Below are 26388 nucleotides of genomic sequence, written 5' to 3'. Positions count from 1 at the left end.
TTTAGGATGAACCATGTATTACATGGTGCTGTAAATTCTTTTACTTGTGGACTAATTATGGGAGTGTCTTTTTGTCTTTGCAATCTCTTAAGAAGATTGACTGTGGTGCATGTCACATTCTGGTTTAATTGTGTAATGAAACAGTTTACTTTCTGTTCTATCATTTTGGAGTTTCTCTAGGGCTGGAGAAATTTTTTCTTTTAATTATATTTTCCAAACACTGTCTAGAATTACTAGACGTGATATGAACACATACGGTTCCAGCCAAACTTTACCCTAGAGGGGCCTTTTCCTCTCAGGCTTCCAGTCACTTCAGATTTCTACAAACTTCACAGGGTAGCAATCAGCTATTTTACCTCTTATTTCGATCTGGCCCCACCTTGAAGTCTGGCCTCACAGAACTGATTAGAAGTTTTGACTAGTGAGTCTGTTACATTTTTAGAGCTGGTGCTCACAATTTTCTGAAACCCAAAAGCAGATAAAATTGGAAAAATAAAGTATGTATTTTAGCATCTTAATTTTTAAATTTTCTATTAAACCAGTGCTTGCAGAGACATTTAGCAACTTGTTTTCTATTCCTGCAGATGCAGTAGTTGCTCCACAAGTCACAAACAAGTAAATATGAACACAATAAAAATTTCTTTAAACTACATTAAATTCTTCCTTTCTGTATCCCTCTCATCTGTCTATATTTAGTGTTCTATACATTTTTTTAAAAAACCAAGGGCAGAGAAACAGAAGATGAAATAAAAATGCTAAGCCTTAATCTAAATCCTGGGAATTATTAAACAGCTGTGCTGACTCCCAGTTTGTTATGAGAATTAAATCACATAATGTGTTATTCCAAGCACAGTGCTCTGTAACATACTCTTGAGCACATAGTACCTGCTTTATAAACATTTCAATAGTACATGTTGTTTTCCAAGTGCAGACTTATTCAGGCATTGCTACTTTCTGTTGCCTCTGTAAACTTTAAAGAACCAGCAAAGAATATGATACTTAAAGTTGGAGATTTGTTGTCTTCATTTGTGCCGGAAGTATTTGTGTTGTGACAAGAGTGCTGAGTGTAAGGGACTCTGTACTGTGCCTGCTTCTCTAACCAATTCTAATGATGAGCCTAGAAGAAGCAACATCAGCATTGACAGGGGACTTATTTAAAACACACATTCATGAACCCTTTGAAAACCTGCAGAATCAAAATACATAGGGAAGGTCCAAAGTTACCAAGTGATTTATAAGCTTATTAAATATTACAAGGCAGCTGGGCGTGGTGGCTTATGCCTGTAATCCCAGCACTTTGGGAGACCGAGGTGGGTGGATCACCTGATGTCAGGAGTTCCAGAGCAGCCTGTCCAACATGGTAAAATCCCGTCTCTACTAAAAGTACAAAAATTAGCTGGGCATGGTGGCAGATGCCTGTAATCTCAGCTACTTGGGAGGCTGAGGCTGGAGAATCTCTTTAACCCAGGAGGTGGAGGTTGCGGTGAGCAGAGATTGTGCCATTGCACTCCAGCCTGGATGACAAGAGCAAAACACCGTCTAAAAAAAAAAAAATCGCAAGGCAATGCTTAGCTAAATGGTTATCAGCTGGACTTCTATTAGGTTGGTGGAAAAGTTAATTGACGTTTTTGCCATTCTAAGTAACTTGGATTACTTAGGTGTAGGCACTCAAATTACATGGCTAATTATTAGAAATCCCTTTACTTGTGCCTTCTTCACAGGTTCTGTTTATTGTTTTGTGTGGACACATTTATGTTGTTTTAATTAAGTGCCTCATGTGACTCTAAGGTAAGGCCAGAATCAACTATGAGGGGTTCAAGATACATTCATGAGAGTTAAGTTTTACTTTTCCACTGAAGGATGGTCACAGGGCCTGTTCTGTTTGGGTTTGGTAAAGACAGGGCAGCGTGGCCCATATTTCCATGATTGTAGCAGAAATTGCTGGTGTCTGTGGTGGGGAGGGTACCTAAGGACAGGAAAGGAGAAACTTCTATTTTTCTCTTCATTGTTTCTGAATCTTTTCTGAAGATTCACCCAGAAATGGGTGGACTTTTTCTGAGGGTCTTGGTCCTTCTGCCTGTGGGTGTGGTCGTAGCATGTAAACAGGTGGCATTTTCTCAAGATGCAGGTGTAATTTGTCCAGAAAATCTCATCTGAAAATAAATCCAAGAGAAGGAGGAGATAGAGGAAAAAGTGGCATTTTTTTTTCCAGCTAAACATGTCTCAGATCAAGAGCTGTATCCACCCTGCCTCCGGAATGCTGTGTGTTTAGTACTTGCAAACCTTGACTTCTATTCTTGTGTTTTTTTTCTCCCTAATGAGTTTGTTTTAACTACTTTTTAAAATTCTTATGATAATCAAGAAAAATATTTCTTTCCTATATACCAGAGCCTTCTCTAAATTTTTTACATTTTGGCTTTTTATATGCCTTGCAAAATTATCACCATTAATTTATGATCTGCAGTATTAAAAGTGTTCTTTTTGTGGCTGTTGAACTTAGAAAAGTGTGGATACTCAAGATTACTATTGGGGAAAAGCTGGGATCCTTAGTAAAGATGGAGAACATGTAATGTTGAAGTTCCGTTTGTGTTTGCTATTAGCCCTATGCAGAACAGAATTAAGAAAATGCTTATTTAAACAGGATGGCATTTATTACCCAGAAAGTTCTGAAAAAAATTATCAGGAGATACCTGTTCTCTAGGGTGCTAAAGAAAGACTACTTAAAATCACTATTAAACATTACAGAACATAGAAGATACAGGTATCTTGAATAGAAGATTCCTGTATCTTAAGATATCCTGTATCAAGATAGAAGATACCTGTATCTTGAACTTTGCATAAAACTGATGTTTCCATATGGTTGAATTTAGACTATAATTTACTTATTGGGAACAATATTCCAGCAGCGATGCTGTGTGTCCTTCTGTGTGTTTTAGCACACCGTAAAAATTTGTCCTAGTGCAGTTGATGTTAATGATTCACTTGGTTAAAGAGCTGTCTGACAGATTTTTTCACTATACAGTTAATTATGTTTTCTTCATTATTAAGTATCTTTATGCAGCTGATTTGTATAAATTATCAAATGTAATCCTGACAGCTGCTCTTCTTTCTTAGGGTTTCTTTGCATATATCTGTTTTTGGAAAATGAAGGCTGTCATCTCTCTCTTATAGGCCATAAAAACTGGGGGGAAAAAACAGGTTATTTCACTTATTGGATGTTTGATAAAATATTTTTCTTTGGGGCAAAATCATTGGCATTACTTGTGAGCTTATTAAAAATTCAGCAACTCAGACTTTATTCCAGATCTTCTGCAAAAAAAAAAAAGCATAACAAGATTTCCAGTTTATTGTACACATTAAAATTTGAGATGTACCTTGTAACTCGACATGTCTTTCATCTCAACAGAACTCATTCTTTATAGTGTGAATATAGCACTCCAGAATGTACATGCCTGTGTTCATGTCCTTAATTTTATATTTTATTATCCAGAAAAGTATCATATATAAATTGATGTTGTAGATCTTATTCTAGTCTTTTCTCAGAGTTAGAGAGTACATCAGAGAATATTTCTGTCTTTAAAATTACTTCATTTGGATAATTTCATTCACTTTTATAAGTCAGAACGAGTACTCCTTAGTCTTTCATTTCATCTTGAATCAAATTAAAAATTTTGCCCATGGCCACTTCGTAAATATGTGTGTGTACTTTTCAGGGACCATTGACGTTTATGGATGTGGCCATAGAATTCTCTGTGGAGGAGTGGCAATGCCTGGACACTGCACAGCAGAATTTATATAGGAACGTGATGTTAGAGAACTACAGAAACCTGGTCTTCCTGGGTGAGAATAACTTCAATACACAATTCCTAATCTACCCTAAATATTTCGTTTGTTTTTTTGTAGGATGTTTTTTGGTAATTGATCTTTGCATAAATGAGTATCAGATCTCTATTTCTAAGAAAATCTTGGGGACCAAGCGCGGTGGCTTATGCCTGTAATCCTAGCACTTTGGGTGGCCAAGGCGGGTGGATCACCTGAGGTCAGGAGTTCAAGACCAGCCTGGCCAACATGGTGAAACCCCATCTCTACTTTAAAAAATACAAAAATTAGCCAGGTGTAGTGGTGCACGCCTGTAGTCCCAGCTACTTGGGAGGCTGAGGCAAGAGAATCACTTGAACCCGGGAGGTGGAGGTTGCAGTGAGCCGAGATCGTACCACTGCACTCCAGCCTGGGTGGCAGAGTGAGACTCCATCTCAAAAAAAAAAAAAAAAAAAAAAGGGAGAGAAAGAAAATCTTGGGGATTTGTCAATGTAGAAAAAAAAAATTCAAGATGTTTCATTGTGATCTGGACTTTTTATATTCCTGAGCTGATCTGTATCCTTCACTCTAAATTAGTGGTAATTCCAGAAATTTAGTGGCATAAAATATTGTTTTCTATACCTTAAAATCTAATTGTCATCTCCAGTTTTTGATTCAGTACTACTAAGTAGTAAAATTAAGGACCTACAAATTTAAAATAGTGTCTAAATATTTAGAAATTTGTTTTAAATTTGTATTTTGTAATTAATTTAGTATTCTATTAATTACACCCTTTTTACTGAGCACATTATTTGAAGAATATGAGCAACATTCATGTTATTTATTTTTAATAAAACAGGTATTGCTGTCTCTAAGCCAGACCTGATCACCTGTCTGGAGCAAGGCAAAGAGCCCTGGAATATGGAGAGACATGAGATGGTGGCCAAACCCCCAGGTAGGTGAGAGTGAATATGACAGATGACACAGATGAGAGGTCCAAATGTCAAGGAGAAAGTCAGTTTTTGAAATACGATTTGGGGCCAGGTGTGGTGGCTCATGCCTGTAATCCCAGCACTTGGAGAGGCCAAGGCGGGCAGATGACCTAAGGTCAGGTGTTCGAGACCAGCCTGACCAACATGGAGAAACCCCGTCTTTACTAAAAATACAAAATTAGCTGGGTGTGGTGGCGCATGCCTGTAGTCCCAGCTACTTGGGAGGCTGAGGCAGGAGAATCGCTTGAACCTGGGAGGCAGAGGTTGTGGTGAGCTGAGATCACGCCATTGCACTGCCGCCTGGGCAACAAGAGCGAAACTCCGTCTCAGATAAATAAATAAATAAACGAATAAAAATAAGAAATACAATTTGGGAGTTGTGCTCCAAGGAAAATAGTTTCTGGGAAAATAAAATAGTTTATTTTATTTTTTCTCTTGCATAGGGGTATCTTTTGTCTTATCCTTCTAACTTTTCTAAGGAATATACTTTCCCTTCCGTTATCTTTCTTCAAGTTTTCAGTGAGAACCAAAGTCCCCTTTTTGGCATATACAAGACTACAAAATCTGCTTTTTTAATGTTTTGGTGGACACATAAATATCTGTGAAATTTTAAGAAACTCTATGTTAAACTATTAAGTTTTCTTTCTACATCATGTCTGAAATATGTGAGAATAGTGGTTTCTGTTTCTTTTTTTTGTTCATTTTTTCTGCACATTCCTTCCTGTTTTTATTACTATAGTCTTGAAATATAGTTTGAAATTATAAAGTACGTTGTCCTCATCCTTTGTTCTTTTTCCTCAAGATTGCTTTCATTATTCAGAGTTTATTGAAGTTTCAAGTAAATTTTATGATTGTGTTTTTCATTACTATGAAAACAAATACCACTGGAATTTTGATAGGGAGTTTATTAAATCTGTAGATCACTTTGGATAATATGGCACTTTAACAATATTTATTCTTTCAATCCATACACACAAAATATTTTAAAATTTGTGTCTTTTCTAATTTCCTCCATTGATACATCATTTATTGTAAAGGCTTTTTAGATCCTTGGTTAAATTTGTTCTAAGAAATTTATTATTTTAATGCTATTATCAATAAGATTGTTTTCCTCCTTTATTTTATCAGATAGTTTAAGTTTATGGAACCATATCTTATAAATGTATGTTAATTTTATATTTTGCTAATTTACTGAGTATATTAATTAGTTTAGACCTGTTTAAATGTACTGTGTATGATTTTTTATATATGAGATTATATGATCTACAAACAGCAACTTTTTACCTATTTGTCTTCAATTTTAATGGCTTTTTAAAAGTTGTCCTAATTATTCTGCTACATACTTTCAGTGCTATTTTAAAATAGAAGCATTGACACTGGGCACAATATAGTTTTGCACTGGTGTCTGTGAATTTCAAGAAACAAACACCTCTTCAAGTTTTTATAAACTGGTTTCAGGAGGTAAAAGATCTTTTGTTGGGCACCCAGGATAATGGGATGCCCTATGGGTTTGTAATGAAGAGGGGTTGTAGGTTGCTCACAAGGCTGCTATGTCTGCACAAGGGTTTACCTTTAGTTGGCTTGTTACAAGGGGATTGTGTCGTTGTAATTTGCATTTTATTTTTGGACAGGCTGAATATCCTTCAGGACTTTGGTCTGTAGGGCAGACACTAGGCAGGTTTCTGTAGTCAGGTCTGCATATGGTGAGCCTTACATCAGGATGTGAATGAGTATGGCTTTCACTTAGTATCAAAGAGGATTTTGCCAGGTCACTGTGTAGGTTTCTGTGTAGGCAGAACTGGCCTTGAACTGAGTCATGGAACTGCTTCAGGGACCACAGTAAAGGCTAAGGTCTTGCAAACCTGCCTGCATGGCTATAAATGGGTGTCTTCCTCCAGGCCTCTGGAAGGGCAGGACCTCTCCCAGACTGTGACTGGGAGGAGTTTGAGATGGTTACAGGGTAAGTTCAGTATTCTCAGTGGGACCAAGTTGGGTAGGCTATTTTTCAGTCTGTAGCCAAGAACAGAGGTCCTGTAGTTTACCACCTGAATGAATGCCTGCCTTCTGAAAAGGATGCTCCTCAGTCTTGGGCATTATCAGAGTTTCACAACTCCCTCCCTGGATCTCAAAGCTCTCTCTCTCAATCTCTCTTTTTTTTTTTTCTTTTGAGACGGAGTCTCACTCTGTTCCTTAGACTGGAGTGCAGTGGCACCATCTCAACTCACTGTAACCTCCGCCTCCCAGGTTCAGGTGATCCTCCTACCTCAGCCCCCCAGTAGCTGGGATTATAAGCACGCGCCACCATGCCCGGATAATTTTTTTTTTTTTTTTGGAAGTGGGGCTTGCCGTCTCGCTCTGTCACCCAGGCTGGAGTGCAGTGGCTCAATCGCAGCTCACTGCAACGTCCTCCTCCCAGGTTCAAGCGATTCTCCTGCCTCAGCCTCCCAAGCAGCTGGTACATGCTACCACACCTGGCTAATTTTTGTATTTTTAGTAGAGACGGGGTTTCACGATGTTGGCCAGCTGGTCTCAAACTCCTGACCTCAGGTGATCCTCCCGCCTTAGCCTCCCAAAGTGCTGGGATTACAGGTGTGAGTCATCGTGCCCGGCCATGCCCGGATAATTTTTGTATTTTTAGTAGAGACAGGGTTTCGCCATGTTGGCCAGGCTGGTCTCGAATTCCTTGACCTCAGATGATCGACACCCGCCTCAGCCTCCCAAAGTGCTGAGATTACAGGCATAAGCCACTGAGCCCGGCCTTTTTTTTTTTTTTGAGACGAAGTCTCATCTCTGTCACCCAGGTTGGAGTGCAGTGGCCCGATCATGGCTCACTGCAACCTCTGCCTCCCGGCTGGGTTCGATCAATTCTGCTGTCTCAGCCTCCCGAGTAGCTGGGATTACAGGCATGCGCCACCACGCCTGGCTAATTTTTGTATTTTTAGTAGGGAAAGTGTTTCACCATGTTGGCCAGGCTGGTCTCGAACTCCTGACCTCAGGTGACCCACCTGTCTCAGCCTCCCAAAGTGTTGGAATTACAGGCGTGAGCCACCACACTCGGCCTTTAAAGCTCTCTTAAAGGCACTTATTTTGGAGATGAGGACTTGCTACATACCCCAAGCTGGTCTTGAAATTTTGGCCTGAAGAAATTCTCCAACCTCAATGTACCATATAGCTGTCATTACAGGTGTGAGACATGATGCTTGGCTCTCTCATAAAGGCATTTTTGTCAGGGATTCCTGACAAATTTTCTTGCTGTCGGGTTAAGAAAATAGGTCACCTTTTATTTTTCCGTCAAACTAATGTCACTCTATTCATTTTTCTATTTTCTATTTCAAATTTGTCTGTAATTTTAGATTGACACATATGTCAGAATTAATTTTAGATTGACACATATGTCAGAATTTAAATGTTATGCCTGAAGTAAATTAGATACTTAGTAGGCACTCCATATTTACTAAAATAGTTACTTATACATTTGTTTGCTGCAGGCAAATAGGAATTACAGGATTTGCACCCACTTTCTTCAGACTATATCTAAATAAAAACATAATTTATTCCCAAATATTTGTTTTATATATATCAGAGGCTTTAATTATATTCTGCAAAAATATATTTACTTCTTTTTAATTTAGCAATATAATTTAATTTGTTTTTTTGTTTTTGTTTTTTTTTTTTGAGATGGAGTCTCACTCTGTTGCCCAGGCTGGAGTGCAATGGCGTGATCTCGGCTCACTGCAACCTCCACCTCCTGGGTTCAAGTGATTCTTCTGCCTCAGCCTCCCAAGTAGCTGGGATTACAGACATGCACCACCACGCCTGGCTAGTTTTTTGTATTTTTAGTAGAGATGGGGTTTCATCATGTTGGCCAGGCTGGTCTCGAACTCCTGACCTCAAGTGATCCGCCTGCCTTGGCCTCCCAAAGTGCTGGGATTACAGGCGTGAGCCACCACGCCTGGCCTGCTTCTAAATTTGAATTACAGCAGTTTCATTTTGTATAAGAATAACATACATTTAAAACATGAAAACTACCTCTAGTTTTTATAATGCTTATTTATTAAAAGTTTCTCATTAGAGTCTTCTATTTATGGTTATACTGCATTTTCTCTGAAATTTTAACTACCATATAGTTAATGCCAGTGATTCATAATACCTGCCTTCCATGAGTACACAGTTACAGTCAAATATTGTAGTTATCTAGACAAATTCTTTTTTAATGGTCCATTAATGTTGCTTACCAGAGTTTGAGTAAACGTTTCCCTTATTATTTTGCAGTTCTTCATGTGTTTTTTTTAGTGTTGGTTTCTTAAAATGAATCTATTGTGTTTTTGGTTTTACTTACATATTAAAATTTTAGACAATTTGTAATTCTGTTTGTAGACTTTAAGTCAACATAGGGCTTAATTAAGAAATAAATTAGCTATATGTCTATCACAATCAGATTATATATGTATGTGTTTTTTATTTATAAATATGACCCTAATTATGGTTATGGCCTATCTTGTATATATTTTTTCTTAGCTGTTTTCAGTGGTTGTTTTGTCTTATATAAGTGAGTAGTTGTGAAAATAATCTTATTTCCACACTGTGTTTAATAATGAATGTACATTTCCTTTGTGTTCCTTTCAGATCACTTTTGTTATTTGAAGTTAATTTTTGAAAAGATTTATAATTCTTTACTTTTTTCGGTTCTTCTTCTACAAAATTGTAAAAACAGATGACATAAAATTTACCATCTTAAATCTATTTAAGTGTACATATTAGGACTATGCATGGTGGTGGCTCACATCTGTAATTCCAGGATTTTGAGAGGCCAAGACAAGAGAATCACTTTAGCCCAAAAGTTTGAGACAAGCCTGGCCCACCCGTAAAGACCCTCTCTCGGGCTGGGCGCGGTGGCTCACGCCTGTAATCCCAGCACTTTGGGACGCCGAGGTGGGCAGATCACGAGGTCAGGAGGTCGAGACCATTGTGGCTAACACAGTGAAACCCTGTCTCTACTAAAAATACAAAAAACTAGCCTGGCATGGTGGAGGGCGCCTGTAGTCCCAGCTTTTGGGGAGGCTGAGGCAGGAGAATGGCATTAACCCAGGAGGTGGAGCTTGCAGTGAGCCGAGATTCAGCCACTGCACTCCAGCCTGGGGGACAGAGCGAGACTCCATCTCAAAAAAAAAAAAAAAAAGACCCTCTCTCTAGAAAATTTTTTTCAAAAATAACCAGGCATGGGGTGGTGTGCGCCTGTGGTCCTAGCAGCTTGGGGAATTGAAGGGGTAGGATTACTTGAGGCTGGGAGTTTGAGGCTACAGTAAGCCATAATCTTGCCGCTGTATTTCAGCTTGGGTGACAGTATATTCACCTGGTTATGCAAAACACTTCTAGAAATTTTTCATCTGTAAAATGAAAACTCAATATCCATTAAGTAACAACTGCCCATTTTCCCCTCTCCTCAGCCCTTGACAAACACTCTTCTACTTTGTTTTTATGAGTGTGACTCTTTATAACATATCTCATATAAGTGGAATCATATAGTATGCATCATTCTGTTACTGTCTTATTTTAGGTGATAAAATATTCTCAAAGTTTATCTTAGAATTTTACAAGTGGTTTTTGTTTGTTTTTTGTTTTTTGAGACGGAGTCTTGTTTTGTTGCCCAGGCTGGAGTGCAATGGTGCTATCTCGGCTCATTGGAACCTCCGCCTCCCAGGTTCAGGCAATTCTGCCACCTCAGCCTCCTGAGTAGTGGGGAATACAGGCACCCACCATCATGCCCGGATAAATTTTTTTGTATTCTATAGAAATGGGGTTTCACCGTTGCCCGGGCTGGTCTGGAACTCCTGACCTCAGGTGATCCACCCGCTTCTGCCTCCCAAAGTGCTAGGATTACAAATATGAGCCACTATGCACGGCCACGATTTTTTTAAGGCTGAATAAAATTCCATTGTATGTATATGTCACATTTTTTGATACGTTTATGAATCAAAAGACATCTGGGTTACTTCAGCCTTTTGGCTTTTGTGAATGCTGGTACAATAAAGATAGATGTTTACATATCTCTTCTAGGTCCTGTGTTGCATACTTTGGATATAGATTAATAAATGGGATTGCTGTATTTAATTATAATTCTATTTTTAATTATGTGTGAAACATAACATTTTAAAATAATGGCTGCATCCTTGTTTTCCATCAACAATCAACATAAGTTTCATTTTCATAGCATTGTCAACAGATTTGGTGGGGTTTTGTTGTTGTTGTTGTTGTTGTTTGTTTGTTTTTTTGTTTGAGACGGAGTCTTGCTCTGTTGCCCAGGCTGGAATGCAGTGGTGTGCTCTCGGCTCACTGCAACATCCGCCTCCCAGGTTCAAGCGATTCTCCTGCCTTAGCCTCCCAAGTAGCTGCGACTACAGGTGCCCACCACCACGCCTGGCTAATTTTTGTGTTTTTAGTAGAGACGGGGTTTCGCCATATTGGCCAGGCTGGTTCCAAACTCCTGACCTCAGGTGATCGGCCCACCTCGGCACCCCAAAGTGTTGGGATTACAGGCCTGAGCCACCCTGCCTGGCTGGGTGTTCACTTCTAAAGGCACTATATTATATTGGGGAGAGGGATGAGCTGTGTTAGGTAAACATAACAGACTTTTCTCTTTATTCTTTGTGGCTCTGCATTGTACTCACCTCCTGGGGCACTGTACACACTTAACTCATTTATAAATTTTTCACAAATGTATTTTGGTCTGTGTATTTTTCTTATATTCATATGTCTATAAGGAAATTAGGGCCTTTGGTATTTTGTTATGCAGTTTTTTGTTTGTTTGTTTGTTTTTTGAGTCAAAGTCTTGCTCTGTTCTCCAGCGTGGAGTGCATTGGTGTGATATCAGCTCACTGCAACTTCTGCCACTCAGGTTCAAGCGATTCTTCTGCCTCAGCCTCCTGAGTACCTGGGATTACAGGTGCATGCTATCATGCCCGGCTAATTTTTTTGTATTTTTTAGTAAAGATGGGTCTCACCAGTTGGCCAGACTGGTCTCAAACTCCTGACTTCAGGTGATCTGCCCATCTCAGCCTTTCAACGTGCTGGGAGTACAGGCATTAGCTACCATGCCTGGCCTTCTTATGCAATCTTGTTTATGTAGTTTGTATAGTTTTGTAGGTTAGATGTATAAAGAATATGTATCTGAGTCTAGTATGTGGAGTAAGTTGTTATTTTTATTTCTTTCAGGTATGTGTTGTTATTTTGCCCAAGACCTTTGGCCAGAGCAGAGCATAAAAGCTTCTTTGCAAAGAATAATACTGAGAAAATATGAAAAATGTGGACATCACAATTTACAGTTTAAAAAAGGCTATAAAAGTGTGGATGAGTATAAGGTTCACAAAGGAAGTTATAATGGATTTAACCAGTGTTTGACAACTACCCAGAGCAAAATATTTCAATGTGATAAATATGTGAAAGACTTTCATAAATTTTCAAATTCAAATAGACATAAGACTGAAAAGAATCCTTTCAAATGTAAAGAATGTGGCAAGTCATTTTGTGTTCTTTCACACCTAACTCAACATAAAAGAATTCACACTACTGTCAATTCCTACAAACTTGAAGAATGTGGCAAGGCCTTTAATGTGTCCTCAACCCTTTCTCAACATAAGAGAATTCATACAGGACAAAAACACTACAAATGTGAAGAATGTGGCATAGCCTTTAACAAGTCCTCCCACCTTAACACACATAAGATAATTCATACTGGAGAGAAATCCTACAAACGTGAAGAATGTGGAAAAACTTTTAACATATCCTCACACCTTACTACACATAAGATAATTCATACTGGAGAGAATGCCTACAAATGTAAAGAATGTGGCAAAGCTTTTAACCAATCGTCAACCCTTACTAGACATAAGATAATTCATGCTGGAGAGAAGCCCTACATATGTGAACATTGTGGCAGAGCTTTTAACCAATCCTCGAACCTTACTAAACATAAGAGAATTCATACTGGTGATAAACCTTATAAATGTGAAGAATGTGGCAAAGCCTTTAATGTGTCCTCAACCCTTACTCAACATAAGAGAATTCATACTGGAGAGAAACCTTACAAATGTGAAGAATGTGGCAAAGCCTTTAACGTGTCCTCAACTCTTACTCAACATAAGAGAATTCATACTGGAGAAAAACCATACAAATGTGAAGAATGTGGCAAAGCCTTTAACACATCCTCACACCTCACCACACATAAAAGAATTCATACCGGAGAGAAACCCTACAAATGTGAAGAATGTGGCAAAGCCTTTAACCAGTTCTCACAACTTACTACACATAAGATAATTCATACTGGAGAGAAACCCTACAAATGTAAAGAATGTGGCAAAGCTTTTAAGCGGTCCTCAAACCTTACTGAACATAGGATAATTCATACTGGAGAGAAACCCTACAAATGTGAAGAATGTGGCAAAGCTTTTAACCTGTCCTCACACCTTACAACACATAAGAAAATTCATACTGGAGAGAAACCCTACAAATGTAAAGAATGTGGCAAAGCTTTTAACCAATCCTCAACACTTGCTAGACATAAGATAATTCATGCTGGAGAGAAACCCTACAAATGTGAAGAATGTGGCAAAGCTTTTTACCAATACTCAAACCTTACTCAACATAAGATAATTCATACTGGAGAGAAACCCTACAAATGTGAAGAATGTGGCAAAGCCTTTAATTGGTCCTCAACTCTGACTAAACATAAGGTAATTCATACTGGAGAGAAACCCTACAAATGTAAAGAATGTGGCAAAGCTTTTAACCAATGCTCAAACCTTACTACACACAAGAAAATTCATGCTGTAGAAAAATCTGACAAATAAGAAAAATGGACCAGGCTTGGTGGCTCACACCTGTAATCCCAGCACTTTGGGAGGCCAAGGCGGGTGGATCACAAGATCAAGAGATTGAGACCATCCTGGCCAACGAAGAGAATTACTGGAGAGAAACCGTACAAACCTGAAAGATATAACAGTGCAGTTGACAACACCTCTACATTTCTAAACACCTTTAAATGGTTGTCATACTTGATTGTAGGTAAAATATAGTAGAGGAAACCTCTACAAGTGTGAAGAATGTGGCAAAACTTTTTACCAATGCTGACACTTTATTGGACAGGAAATGATGTATACTTGAGAAAAATTATGCAAATGTAAAGAATGTGAAGAAGCCATTAATATCTGTTCACATCTTATTCAATATCAGAGAGTTCATACTTAATAGAAGCATTAAAGATGAAATTACTGTCAATAGATTTTTCAGAAAATATAAGCCTTTAAAGTGAAGAAGAGTATTTATTTTGAAGACAAGCATTAAAATATCAAGAGTGTAAGCTGGGCATGGTGGCTCAGGCCTGTAATTTCAGCACTTTGGAGGCCAAGGCAGGTGGTTTACTTGAGGTCAGAAGTTCAAGACCAGCCTGGCCAACATGGTGAAACTCCATCTCTACCCAAAATACAAAAATTAGGTGGGTGTGGTAGTGCATGACTAATCCCAGCTACTCGGTGGTTGAGATAGGAGAATCGCCTGAACCTGGGAGGCAGAGGTTGCAGTGAGCTGAGTTTGTGCCACCACACTCCAGCCTGGACACTCCAGCTGCACTCCATCTCAAAGAAAAAAAAAAAACTAATATGAAGAGTGTTGTGGTACCATTACTTGTATTACAGATCTTATTTTACACATTTTGTTCTAGAGGAAAACCCTGAAGTAGTTGCTCCAGCTTTCTTCAACATCAGATAATTTATCTTGAAGAAAATCTCTGCAAAGGTAGTAAATTTGGAAAAACATTTTTTTACAAACTACAGCCTAGGAAACACCAGAGAGTTCATACTAAAATATGTTTTTGCAGATGCAGTAATATAAAAAATTATTTGAAAAAATTAAGTCTGTAAATGTCAATTCAGAGTAGATATATCTAAGCAACTGACACTTCAGACAGTACACTAAATCAGAGGGCTGAGTTTAGAAAATAATTGAGAACTGAAGTTTGTACATAAATATTTTGTATATAACTTTAAAAAGTGTATAAGATATTTTGGAGAGTTATTACATTCAAATTACGTTTTTTTTTTTTTTTTTTTTTTTGAGATGGAGTCTTGTTCCCATCGTGCAGGATGGAGTGCAGTGGTGCTATCTCAGCTCACTGCAACCTCCACCTCCCAGGTTCAGGTGATTCTCCTGCCTCAGCCTTCTGAGTAGCTGGGATTACAGGCGTGCACCACCATGCCTTGCTAATTTTTAGTATTTTTAGTAGAGACAGGGTTTCACCATGTTGGCCAGGCTTTACTTTTGTTTTTTGTTTTTTGTTTTTTTTTAGACAAAGTCTTGCTCTGTCACCCAGGTTGGAGTGCAGCCTCCGCCTCCCAGTTGAAGTGACTCTCCTGCTTCAGCCTCCCAAGTAGCTGGGATGACAGGCATGAGCTACCATGCCTGGCTAATTTTTGTATTTTTAGTAGAGATGGGGTCTTGGCCATTGGGCAGGTTGTCTTGAACCCCTGACCTCAGGTGATCCACCTGGCTCAGCCTCCCAAAGTGCTGGGATTACAGGCGTGAGCCACTGTCCACCAAAGTATACTTTTTTCTTGAAAAAATTTTATAGACTTTTTAAATACGTGAATAATGATGTAATTCAACTCTCAAATTCGTGCTGTTTCTTTATTCCTATTGTATTCACATGTGAAAGTATGTGATGAATTGTTCCTGCATGAAAGATATGAGAGATTCTTTTTTATTAGGTGGGCGTTATATATTCTCTCTTCTATGAAAGAGTAAAGACATTAAAATGTAAGATGTATGATGAAAATCTAAGTAGGGATGCTCTTTGTGATTAACTTATAATATTGAGCAATGCATGAAGTAGGTGTTCAGTATAATACTCTACATTATGAGAGAAAAATATTTTTAATTTTAGTTAAAATTTAATAGTGTATTATTTTACTAATTGTACTTTTATGTGATACAATCCAGTACATTTTAAAACTTTGAAATTATGTGTAGACTTAACTTTTTAATTTAACATTTTTAACACGTTAAATACTATTGTGCATTCAATGAAGCATTATTTTGCCGCTAACCTTAACCCATTCCACCTTAGAGTGTAGGTAAAAGATGGTAACAATATATTATTTGTTAACATAATAAAGTAGTATTTGTAGTAATCTTTTTTGCTAGTGGCTTTAAACTGCAAAGAAGTTAAAGAATGTTGTTCCTGTATGTTAAGTTTTTATTTTTTCTTTCTCATTTAAATTTACTTAATATTTTTGGGTACATAGTATGTGTATATATTTAAACCACGTATGGCATATTTTGATACATACATACAGTATATAATAATCACCTCGTGGTAAATTAGGTATCTATCACCTCTAGCATTTATCCTTTGTATTACAGAAAATTTAATTTTACACTTTTTGTTACTTTAAAATGTACGACTAAACTGTTACTGACTGCCTCACCTCTAGCATTTATCCTTTGTATTACAGAAAATTTAATTTTACACTTTTTGTTAGTTTAAAATGTACAACTAAACTGTTACCGACGGCCGGACACCGTGGCTCATGCCAGTAATCCTAGCACTTTGGGAGGCTGAGACAGGTGGATCACCTGAGGTCAGGAGTTCAAGACCAGCGTTGCCAACATGTTGAAACAGTGTCTGTACTATAAATAGAAAAGTTAGCCAGGCACGGTGGTGAGTACCTGTAATCCCAGTTACTCAGGAGTCTGAGGCAGGAGAATCTCTTGAACTTGGGAGGTGGAGGTTGTGGTGAGCTGAGATCGTGCCACTGCACTCCAGCCTGGGTGGCAGAGCGAGACTTTGTCTCAAAATGAATAAATAAATAGACATTGACTACAGGGTAATTTCTATGATTATATTATTTAGAAGTATGAATAAAATGCATACATTTGTGAGTCTTGAATACGTATTTTAATAAATGTCTTATATATTTTTATTTGAACATGTGGCCTCTCTGCCTGCAAACACACAGACTTTTAATTTTGATTTACATGAAGTTAAAAATAAGCATGTATTACTCTAAACCTTAGGAAAGAAAATTATGGAGTGAGTGTGTTTGTATGAGCATGAGTTTGTACCTATTTTCAGAAGAATAGAGCAATATCGGAACAAATCATTTTAATAAGGTGATTAATTTGCTAGCTAGTAAAAACCTCAAAAATGCTGAAAGCAAATTTATGCTCTCAGCTTTGTATTAAATTCATTACTGTAAAACCTTATGGCTTATGGTTCAGAATCTCGCCATACAAACTCTTTGCCTGGCACTCATGCCAGACCTATAATTTTCTTGTTATAATTTTTTGTTTTATAGTTTATGAAGTATCCATTACATGAGTTGGTCGTGATTATAAGAATTTTTTTTTTTTTTTTTTTCTTTTTTTTTTTTTTGAGACGGAGTCTCGCTCTGTCGCCCAGGCTGGAGTGCAGTGGCGCGATCTCGGCTCACTGCAAGCTCCGCCTCCCGGGTTCACGCCATTCTCCTGCCTCAGCCTCCCGAGTAGCTGGGACTACAGGCGCCCGCTACCACGCCCGGCTAATTTTTTGTATTTTTAGTAGAGATGGGGTTTCACCGTGTTAGCCAGGAAGGAATGTTTTTTATAAAATTCAGTAGTGCACATAATTTTTAGAAGTAATTCCATAATTAATGTATTGTTTTATGTAGAACATTCCATTTTGTTCTTTTAGTTGCAGATGCCTATATAAGCCTACTTTTCTTTAGTTATTGTCCTTTTACTTTTTATAGATGACATAAGTGAATTTACTTATTTATTAATTTTTTTTTTTTTTAGGTAAGTACTAGGGAAGTTTCATAAGTCATGAGAATGTTTTTATATATAAATGTATCAAAAGAAACATGACAGTGAGGCCAGGTATGGTGGCTCATGCTTGTAATCCCTGCACTTTGGGAGGCCAAGGTGGGCAGATCACCTGAGGCCAGGAGTTCAAGACCAGCCTGGCAAACATGGCACAACCCCATCTCTACTAAAAATAACAAAAATTAGCTGTGTGTGGTGACACGTGCCTGAAATCTCAGCTATTCGGGAGGCTGCGGCAGGAGAATTGCTTAATCCCAGGAGGCGGAGGTTGCAGTGAGCTGAGATGGCTCCACCGCATTCCAGCCTGGGTGACAAAGCGAGACTCCTCAAAAAAAAAAAAAAGAAACATAAGAGTGTTTGATGCTCCGTAATAAGCCATAAATATTACTGCTGGGCTTAGTTGTAACTTCAAATCAGCCGTTTCTGGTCTTTTTTTTGGTTCCTGCTCCATTGGAGTATGTGTCTGTTTTTCTTCAATTACCATACTGTTTTAGCTAATATAGCTTTTTTAGTATATTTCAAAGTCAGGTAGGGTGATATCTTCACCCTTTTTTGTTTTGTTCTTTGTTTTTTTGTTTTAAGACGAAGTTTCGCACTTTCTCCCAGGCTGGAGTGCAGTGGCACAATCGGCTCCGCCTCCCGGGTTCACGCCATTCTCCTGCCTCAGCCGCCCGAGTAGCTGGGACTACAGGCGCCCGACACCACGCCCAGATAAATTTTTGTATTTTTAGTAGAGACGGGGTTTCACCGTGTTAGTCAGGATGGTTTCAATCTCCTGACCTCGTGATCCACCCGCCTTGGCCTCCCAAAGCACACTTTTTTTTTTCTTTATTGCTTTGGCTACTTTGGGTCTTCTGTGGTACAATATAAATTTTAGATGTATGTTTTAAAATTTATACCAGTGTGTCACTGGTATTTTCATAGAGGTTGCATTATGTCTGTAGATTATTTTGTGTAATACAGATATTTAACAATAATAATGCTAATTCATTTATAGGTAATATTTTTCCATTTGTGTATTTAATTTTATACTTCAATATTGTTTAGATTATAATGCACAGGTTTTTCCACTTTTTGGTTAAATTTATTTCAAAGTATAATTACTACAGTTATTGTAGATTCAATTTTCTTTTTTTTTTTTTTTTTTGAGATGGAGTCTCTCTGCTGCTCAGGCTGGAGTGCAGTGGCACAATTGCACTCTGCCTCAGCCTCCTAAGTAGCTGGGACTACAGGCACGTGCCACCACATCCGGCTAATTTTTGTATTTTTAGTAGAGACTAGGTTTCACCATGTTGGTCAGGCTGGTCTCAAACTCCTGACCTCATGATCCACCTGTGAAATTTTGCTAAATTTCTGAATTAGAAAAAGGAAACATTTTTTTCTAATAAAATCATAAATGTCTTATGGCCATATCTCAAAAATGATGAAGCAGAGAGTGTAGGTTATTTAAGACCGTGCTGCAGGCCGGGCACCGTGGCTCACACCTGTAATCCCAGCACTTTGGGAGGCCGAGGCGGGCAGATCACGAGGTCAGGAGTTTGAGACCAGCCTGACCAACATGGTGAAACCTCATCTCTACTAAAAATAACAAAAATTAGCAGGGTGTGGTGGCACGTGCCTGTAACCCAGCTACTCAGGAGGCTGAGGCAGAAGAATCACTTGAACCCGGGAGGCAGAGGTTGCAGTGAGCTGAGATCATGCCATTGCACTCCAGTCTGGTCGACAGCAAGATTCTGTCTCAAAAAAAAAAAAAAAAGCTGCTGCAAATGCTCATTCCGTCACAACCATGCTAGTGATAAAAGCAATAATGGGTTAGAAGGTAATTTTAGAGTATATCTCTTACTCTTTTGCCCTGTAAAATTTTTGTATTTATTACTTGCCATATAGAAGCCTGTACTTCAACAAAAGATGTCATTAATTTCAAGTAAATATGCTCCCACATATATTCTCCCTAGAAAGGTACTGGTGTATTTCCAGTCAAGTTGTAGCATTTCTGGCCTTTTTTGTGCTGCTGTGTTTGTGTGAAATAAGGCAGGAAGTAAAGTGGAGTCAACCATGACATTTCTTGTTTCTAAAGCCACAGCCTCTAAAATTGAATGTTAAGTCAACTAGAAATAATGACAATATTTAAGAAATAAAATTATTTTTATTTTTTATAGTTTATAAAAAATTATTTTTGAATTATAAGTTAAACAACTTGAACATGCAGATACCTAAAAGTGTCATCTAGGTGATAGTATTAATATTTTAATAGCTTATAATTGTGAGTCACAGTTGCCCCATTGGGTTTACTGAAAAGCAGCTATTTATCTTATATGTGTGAATGGAGAATAGGCTTTTTATAATCCTAAGCATACAGATCTTTTAAGATTAGCGCTATATTTAGATCTGAATAAAATTTATAGGCTTTTAATAACAAATTTTAATACTTTTTTCTAATAGAAGTGAAAAACAGAAGTCATTTGTTAAAATGAGTTTAAGAGAAACTTCACATGTATTTAATTAAATAACACTTAAACCACATGGTAAGTTACTAATCAGTAATTTCAATCTATTTTAGTCACTGAAAAAGCATAACATTCTTTAATTATTCAATCAGAAACAGTATTCTTATTAGTGTTTCGGAAAGCAACTGTAGACCACTCAGTGGATGACAAGGTTCATGCTGACAACAAATTTTCTATATAATAATAGGCTCATTTTAACTTTAAATATAAACACTCATTATTTCAAAAGTAAAATTAATGGTTCTTTTAAGTCATAAGAGGAATAATGTTATAATTCACTTACTGAAGTGTTTGTCTCAGACTTTGTAATGAATACTTTAAACCAAAAATTAAGTTCTACATACTATCTATGGATAAAAAGAAGTGGTTTGTAAATTTATCTTTATTTTTACTAAATTAAAAAATTTAAAGCCAAAATGTTAGGTCAGGATTTAAAACAAGCATTGGGTGACAGGGTGTTGGGCATAATGGTTAGATTGAAACTCGGTATCAGCTGGTTACTGATTGCATCCCCAACTTTAGGGTTTTGGTAAAATTAAAGCAATTAATGCAAATAAAGGTGCCCGAAGAGCACCCAGCATATAGCTCTCATTTGTTGATTCTGTTAGATCATGATCAATGTTAAGCCTAAAAACAAGGTGGCCACATCAGTGGTTTGTAACCCATGTTTATTCTAATCAGTCAGTCTGGGGCTATATATGATAGTAGTTGAATGTTTATAGTACTACCCTTGGAAAATTCCCATATATTCACACCCAGCATGGATATAAATACGGAAAGATTTCCCATTGAGTACTTTAGCACTCCAGTAACACTAGACAAATAAGCACCTAAATGCCGAGTGTTTGTCAGTTTTAAAATTAGAAAAGAAGGCAAGTTGTTTTCTTGTCTACCTGTTTAATAAATTTTTTATTGCCAAGTACGTATGTTCATTTGGTTTAATACATTGAAATGTAGTTTAAAATATATATTCAAATAACTAACAAGTGAAGGAATAATTTATTTAGAAACGTAGAAATAATGGTACTGTAAGCAGTTGCTTTGGAGTCTTTTATAGTATTGTATTTTGAACATTAAAAATAAACATTTTATTCCTGAGTGTTGGGTTTAGACTATTCATTATATTAAAAGTTTACTTACAGCTGGGCATGGTGGCTCACGCCTGTAAACCCAGCACTTTGGGAGGCCGAGGCAGGTGAATCACCTGAGGTCAGGAGCTCAAGAACAGCCTGGCCAACATGGTGAAACCCAGTTTCTACTAAAATTACAAAAATTAGCTGGGCATGATGGCGGGTGCCTGTAATCACAGCTACTCTGGAGGCTGAGGCAGGAGAATCGCTTGAACCTGGGAGGCGGAGGTTGCAGTGAGAGACCATGCCACTGAACTCTAGCCTGGGTGACAGTGAGACTCCGTCTCAAAAAAAAAAAAAAAGTTTACTTACATCATTAAAGGAGCAAGCCATTTGAAATATATATATATGCAAAATATATGTATGTTTTCTAAGATTTTAAAATGAACACTTTTCTCATCAAATTTCTTAAAGTTTATTTCTCTTTAAAGTATGAATAGTATTTTTGATTGGCAAATCAAAGTTGAATGAATTTATGGGGTAAAATGTGACATTTGAATATATGTATGTAATATGGAATGATTGAGTTGAGTTAAATAACATCTATCAACTCGCTTACCTATCATTCTTTGTGGTAAGACATTTGAAATTTACTTAGTCATTTTAAAATACAATTACATTGTGGTTTACTATAGTCACGCTGCTGTAAAATAGATCTCAAAAACTACTTACCTTGTCTATTTGAAACTTTGTACCCTTCAATCAAAAACTCTAATTTCTTCCCACCACATCAAGCCTCTGGTAACCATTATTTCACTTTCTATTTTTTTTGAGTTAAATTTTATTAGATTCTACATATAAATGAGATTATGCAGTATTTGTCTTTCTGTGTCAGGCTTATTCCATCTAGCATAATGTCTTCAAATGTATATTTCAAATGACAGGATTTACCCCTTTCTAAGGCTGAATAGTACTCCATTGTGTATCTCTACCACATTTTAAGAGATAATTTAAATATCTATTTATTGGTTGAAAGACTTGTATGTATAAAAATAGTTCTGTGTTGCTGGGCGCAGTGGCTCACGCCTATAATCCCAGCACTTTGGGAGGGCGAGGTGGGTGGATCACCTGAGATCAGGAGGTTGAGACCAGCCTGGCCAACATGGTGTAACCTTGTCTCTACTAAAAACCCAAAAGTCAGCCGGGCGTGGTGGCAGGCGCCTGTAATCCCAGCTACCCAGGAGGCTGAGGCAGGAGAATCGCTTGAACTCAGGAGGTGGACGTTGCAGTGAGCCGAGATCCCGCCACTGCATTCCAGCCTGGGGAACAGGGCGAGACTCTGTCTCAAAAAAAAAAAAACAAAGAATAACAAACCCTTCAAACAAAAAAGAATTATTTTAATACTCATTTATAATACAAATTAATAAAAATAGAATAATTGGATACATTTTCATTGTTATATATGTGTGTGTGTGAATCTATAAAATGGTACATGAAGAAATTAAGCCAGAAAAAAGATACATGTAATGAATTAAATTGGGAAGTAGTTAATATTATTTGCAGATATCTTTGTTTACCTAGATAACAAAAGCAACTGAAAGAATTTGAAAAGTCTATTCAGGTCTGGGTGTGGTGGCTCACACCTGTAATCCCAGCAGTTTGGGAGGCCGAGGCGGGTGGATCACCTGAGGTCAGGAGTTCGAGACCAGCCTGGCCAACGTGGCAAAACCGCCGGGTGTGGTGGTGGGCGCCTGTAATCCCAGCTACTCAGGAGGCTGACGCAGGAGAATCGCTTGAACCCGAGAGGTGGAGGTTGCAGTGAGCCAAGATCACACTATTGCACTCCAACCTGGGCGACAAGAGTGAAACTCCATCTCAAAAAAAGGAAAAGTCTGTTCAGGTGGATAAGCAAAATTCGAAGATGATCCCCAGGATTCCCAACTGTTGCATACCTGTGGTGTTATCTTTTTAGTGTAAAAAAGTGTGACTGGCTGGGCGCGGTGGCTCTCGCCTGTAATCCCAACACTTTGGGAGGCAGAGACAGGTGGATCACCTGAGGTCAGGAGTTCGAGACCAGCCTGGCCAACACGGTGAAACCCCATCTCTACTGAAAATACAAAATTAGCCAAGCATGGTGGAAGGCACCTGCAATCCCAGCTACTCTGGAGGCTGAGGCAGGAGAATCACTTGAATCTGTGAGGTGAAGATTGCAGTGAGCCGAGATCATGCCACTGCACTCCAGCCTGGACCGCAGAGTGAGACTCCATCTCAACAACAACAACAACAAAAAAAGTGATTTACTGTGGTAGGAAATTCATTGCTCATGAAATTAGGTTATTTTGACTTTGTGTTTATCAAAAGGGAGATTATCCTGACTGGACTAAACTTAATTAGAGATGCTTTTAAGAGAAAAAGACACATCATAGAAAAACACCCCTGCTGGCCTGGAAGTAAGTGACTTCTAGATGGGTCATGTTGTAAGCTTCTTATAGTGGTCCCCTGGCAGGAAATATGTTTGTATATTGTCATAATTCCTGCCTCTCACATGTTGCTTCCAGTAGGGAGGGCAGGAGGATCCCAAGGAAGAGGAAAAAAAGGGGGTCTCATTCATGCAATAAATAATCACCTCTCATCAGGGATAGCTGAAGATAAACAGAGGAGACCACAACATGACCACATCAATGAGAGAAAAAAGGAAACGTGGTTGAAAGAATTTGCTGGGATTATGGAGCAATATTTACTAAGTTGTAGTGAATGATCAGCTCCTGAGATACCAATACAGCACGAAGGCTGGACTCATTCTGATTAAATGAGCATGTCTGCATAATTCTGGTGACCCAGTTTTATACTATCCATTACAGAAATAACATGGAGACCAGTGGGTACCCTCCTAAAATTGAACTTATCATGAAAAGCATACCTGATTCTTTAACAATTGAAAAACTTTGAAAAAATAATTTTATCAATTGATTTATTTTATGTATTTTGAGACAGAGCCTCACTCTGTTGCCCAGGCTGGAGTGCAGTGGTGCAATCTCAGCTTACTGCAGCCTCCACCTACCAGGCTCAAGCGATTCTTCTGCTTCAGCCTCCTGAGTAGCTGGGATTACAGGTGTGCCACCACACCTAGCTAATTTTTGTATTTTTAGTAAAGACAGGGTTTCACCATGTTGGCCAGGCTGGTCTTGAACTCCTGACCTCGTGATCCACCCGCTTCGGCCTCCCAAAGTGCTGGGATTACAGACTTGAGCCACTGCACCTGGCCTAATAAATTTATTAATAATAAACTTATGTTCATTTTTTGAGGATTCCACTATACTGTCATACAATATTGAACATTAAATACCTTAATATGAAAATTTATTTGAGACAGAGTCTTGCTCTGTTGCTCAGGCTAGAGTGCAGTGGTGCAATCTTGGCTCACTGCAACCTCTGCCTCAGGTTCAAGAGAATCTCATGCCTCAGCCTCCTGAGTAGCTGGGATTAAAGACGTGCATCATTATGCCCAGATAATTTTTGTCGTTTTAGTAGATACGGAGCTTTTCCATGTCAGCTAGGCTGGTCTCGAACTCCTGACCTCATGATCCTACCTCCTCGGCCCCCAAAGTGCTGGGATTACAGGTGTGAGCTACTGCATCCAGCAAATGTATATATTCCTTGAATGCATGTAAAGTTATGTAGATAGTTCCTCTTAAATTAACATAAAAGTAACAATTTTTGAAATGGGATAAAGTTAACTACATGCTTTCAATGGCTTGGCATAATTGCTGTGCTTTTTGAAATGGCTAGATTGCTAACAAGAAGCAAAGACAATATTTTGGCTTCACTCAATTATTAAGTTCTTGACCTTTTGAAATCTAAAATCCTGGCTAAATAGTTTGAATGGAATATATTCTATGTAAAGAAGAAGTATGGTGGGCAGGAAAATGCATTCTATCACCCCTGTAATCCCAGCACTTTGGGAGGCCTAGGCGGGCAGATCACGAGGTCAAGAGTCCAAGACCAGCCTGGCCAACATAGTGAAACCCTGTCTCTACAAAAAATTAAAAAATTAGTTAGGCGTGGTGGCAGGCACCTGTAATCCCAGCTACTCGGGAGGCTGAGGCAGGAGAATCGCTTGAACCCGGGAGGCAAAGGTTGCAGTGAGCCGAGATCGCGCCATTGCACAGTGCGAGAGTCCGTCTCAACAACAACAACAACAACAACAAAAGGAAAAGGAAGAGAAGGAGCATTCTACGTGCATTGCGCTTCTCTGATTTGCTTTAACACTGAAAGATTGAAGATCGCAAATCTAGTCTCTCAATTTAAAGTAAATTAACAAAATATTTTTCAGCCAGTCAAATAGTTGTACAGGACTAATGGGTAACACATGTCATTAGCTGCTAAAAAATAGTATGATTAGGTTGAGTAGGTATCTAGCCATATAAATGACAGTCCAATTAAATTAAGAGCCTAAGAGGTGCATGTAGAAAGCATTATGTGCAGTGTGGTTCACCTCCACTCAACAGCACCTTATTCTGCCTGTTTACAAATACCAATTTCCCCTGAGTGACTCAGGGTGAATACTGGAAATTGAGAATGCTGTGGTCAGAGTGATTACTGGAAGCATGGTTAACATATTCCTTTTATATTATAAAGAAATTTTATGAATCTTACTCTGCAAAGGCTTTTAGTAAAAGATTATTTATAGTACTGAATTTGAATTCATAAAAAAGTCAATATTCAAGATAAGTCAGAGACTCTTAAATGTCAGCCATATTCCATAAACCATATTTGAATGAGATCAAGTCTTCTTAGCTAAGAATTTTATTTTATTACTAAATGTAGAGAAAAATAGAAAACCAGTAGCTTGGGCCAAATAACAGTGTTTGGCACAGAAGTATCACCCAAACAAGTGTTCTTTATCATTCCCGGGACCAGCTGGCCTGTTTTCCACTAACATAGAGTGAAGAAGACATTGAAATGGTTAAAAAGGTGATATAACTTGCATATTTATATGAAATACAATTTTTAATGAAAAGAATTTGATGTACAAATACAGGTGAGACTATTAGGATAAGGTTATGGTTTTCTATTGACAGAATAATGTCATTCACAGTATTCTTATTTGAAATAATACTCTTTTCTGCTTATATTTGGTAGCTTTTGATCTATAACCTGAGCTCTATA

At 38.0% G+C, this 26388-nt stretch overlaps 1 protein-coding gene across 3 annotated transcripts in view; it reads left to right on the top strand.

The window, feature by feature from the left end:
- The window catches only part of LOC134728368 (zinc finger protein 724), a 36196-nt gene extending 14949 nt beyond the window's left edge, over window positions 1-21247 (top strand). For 2 of the 3 annotated variants that reach the window (XM_063600094.1, XM_063600095.1), the window contains 3 exons: window positions 3714-3840; window positions 4658-4753; window positions 12003-21247. In XM_063600094.1, the coding sequence (XP_063456164.1) occupies window positions 3714-3840; window positions 4658-4753; window positions 12003-13636 (1857 nt within the window). In that variant the 3' untranslated portion in view covers window positions 13637-21247. Of the gene's footprint in view, window positions 1-3713; window positions 3841-4657; window positions 4762-12002 lie in introns of those variants that run through there. The other variant, XM_063600096.1, reaches the window with a different exon arrangement.
- The last annotated feature ends 5141 nt before the right edge of the window (window positions 21248-26388 follow it).

Source organism: Pan paniscus, chromosome 20 (assembly GCF_029289425.2).
Source record: "Pan paniscus chromosome 20, NHGRI_mPanPan1-v2.0_pri, whole genome shotgun sequence".
NCBI lineage: Eukaryota > Metazoa > Chordata > Mammalia > Primates > Hominidae > Pan > Pan paniscus.
This window is presented reverse-complemented; position numbering and strand designations above follow the sequence as displayed.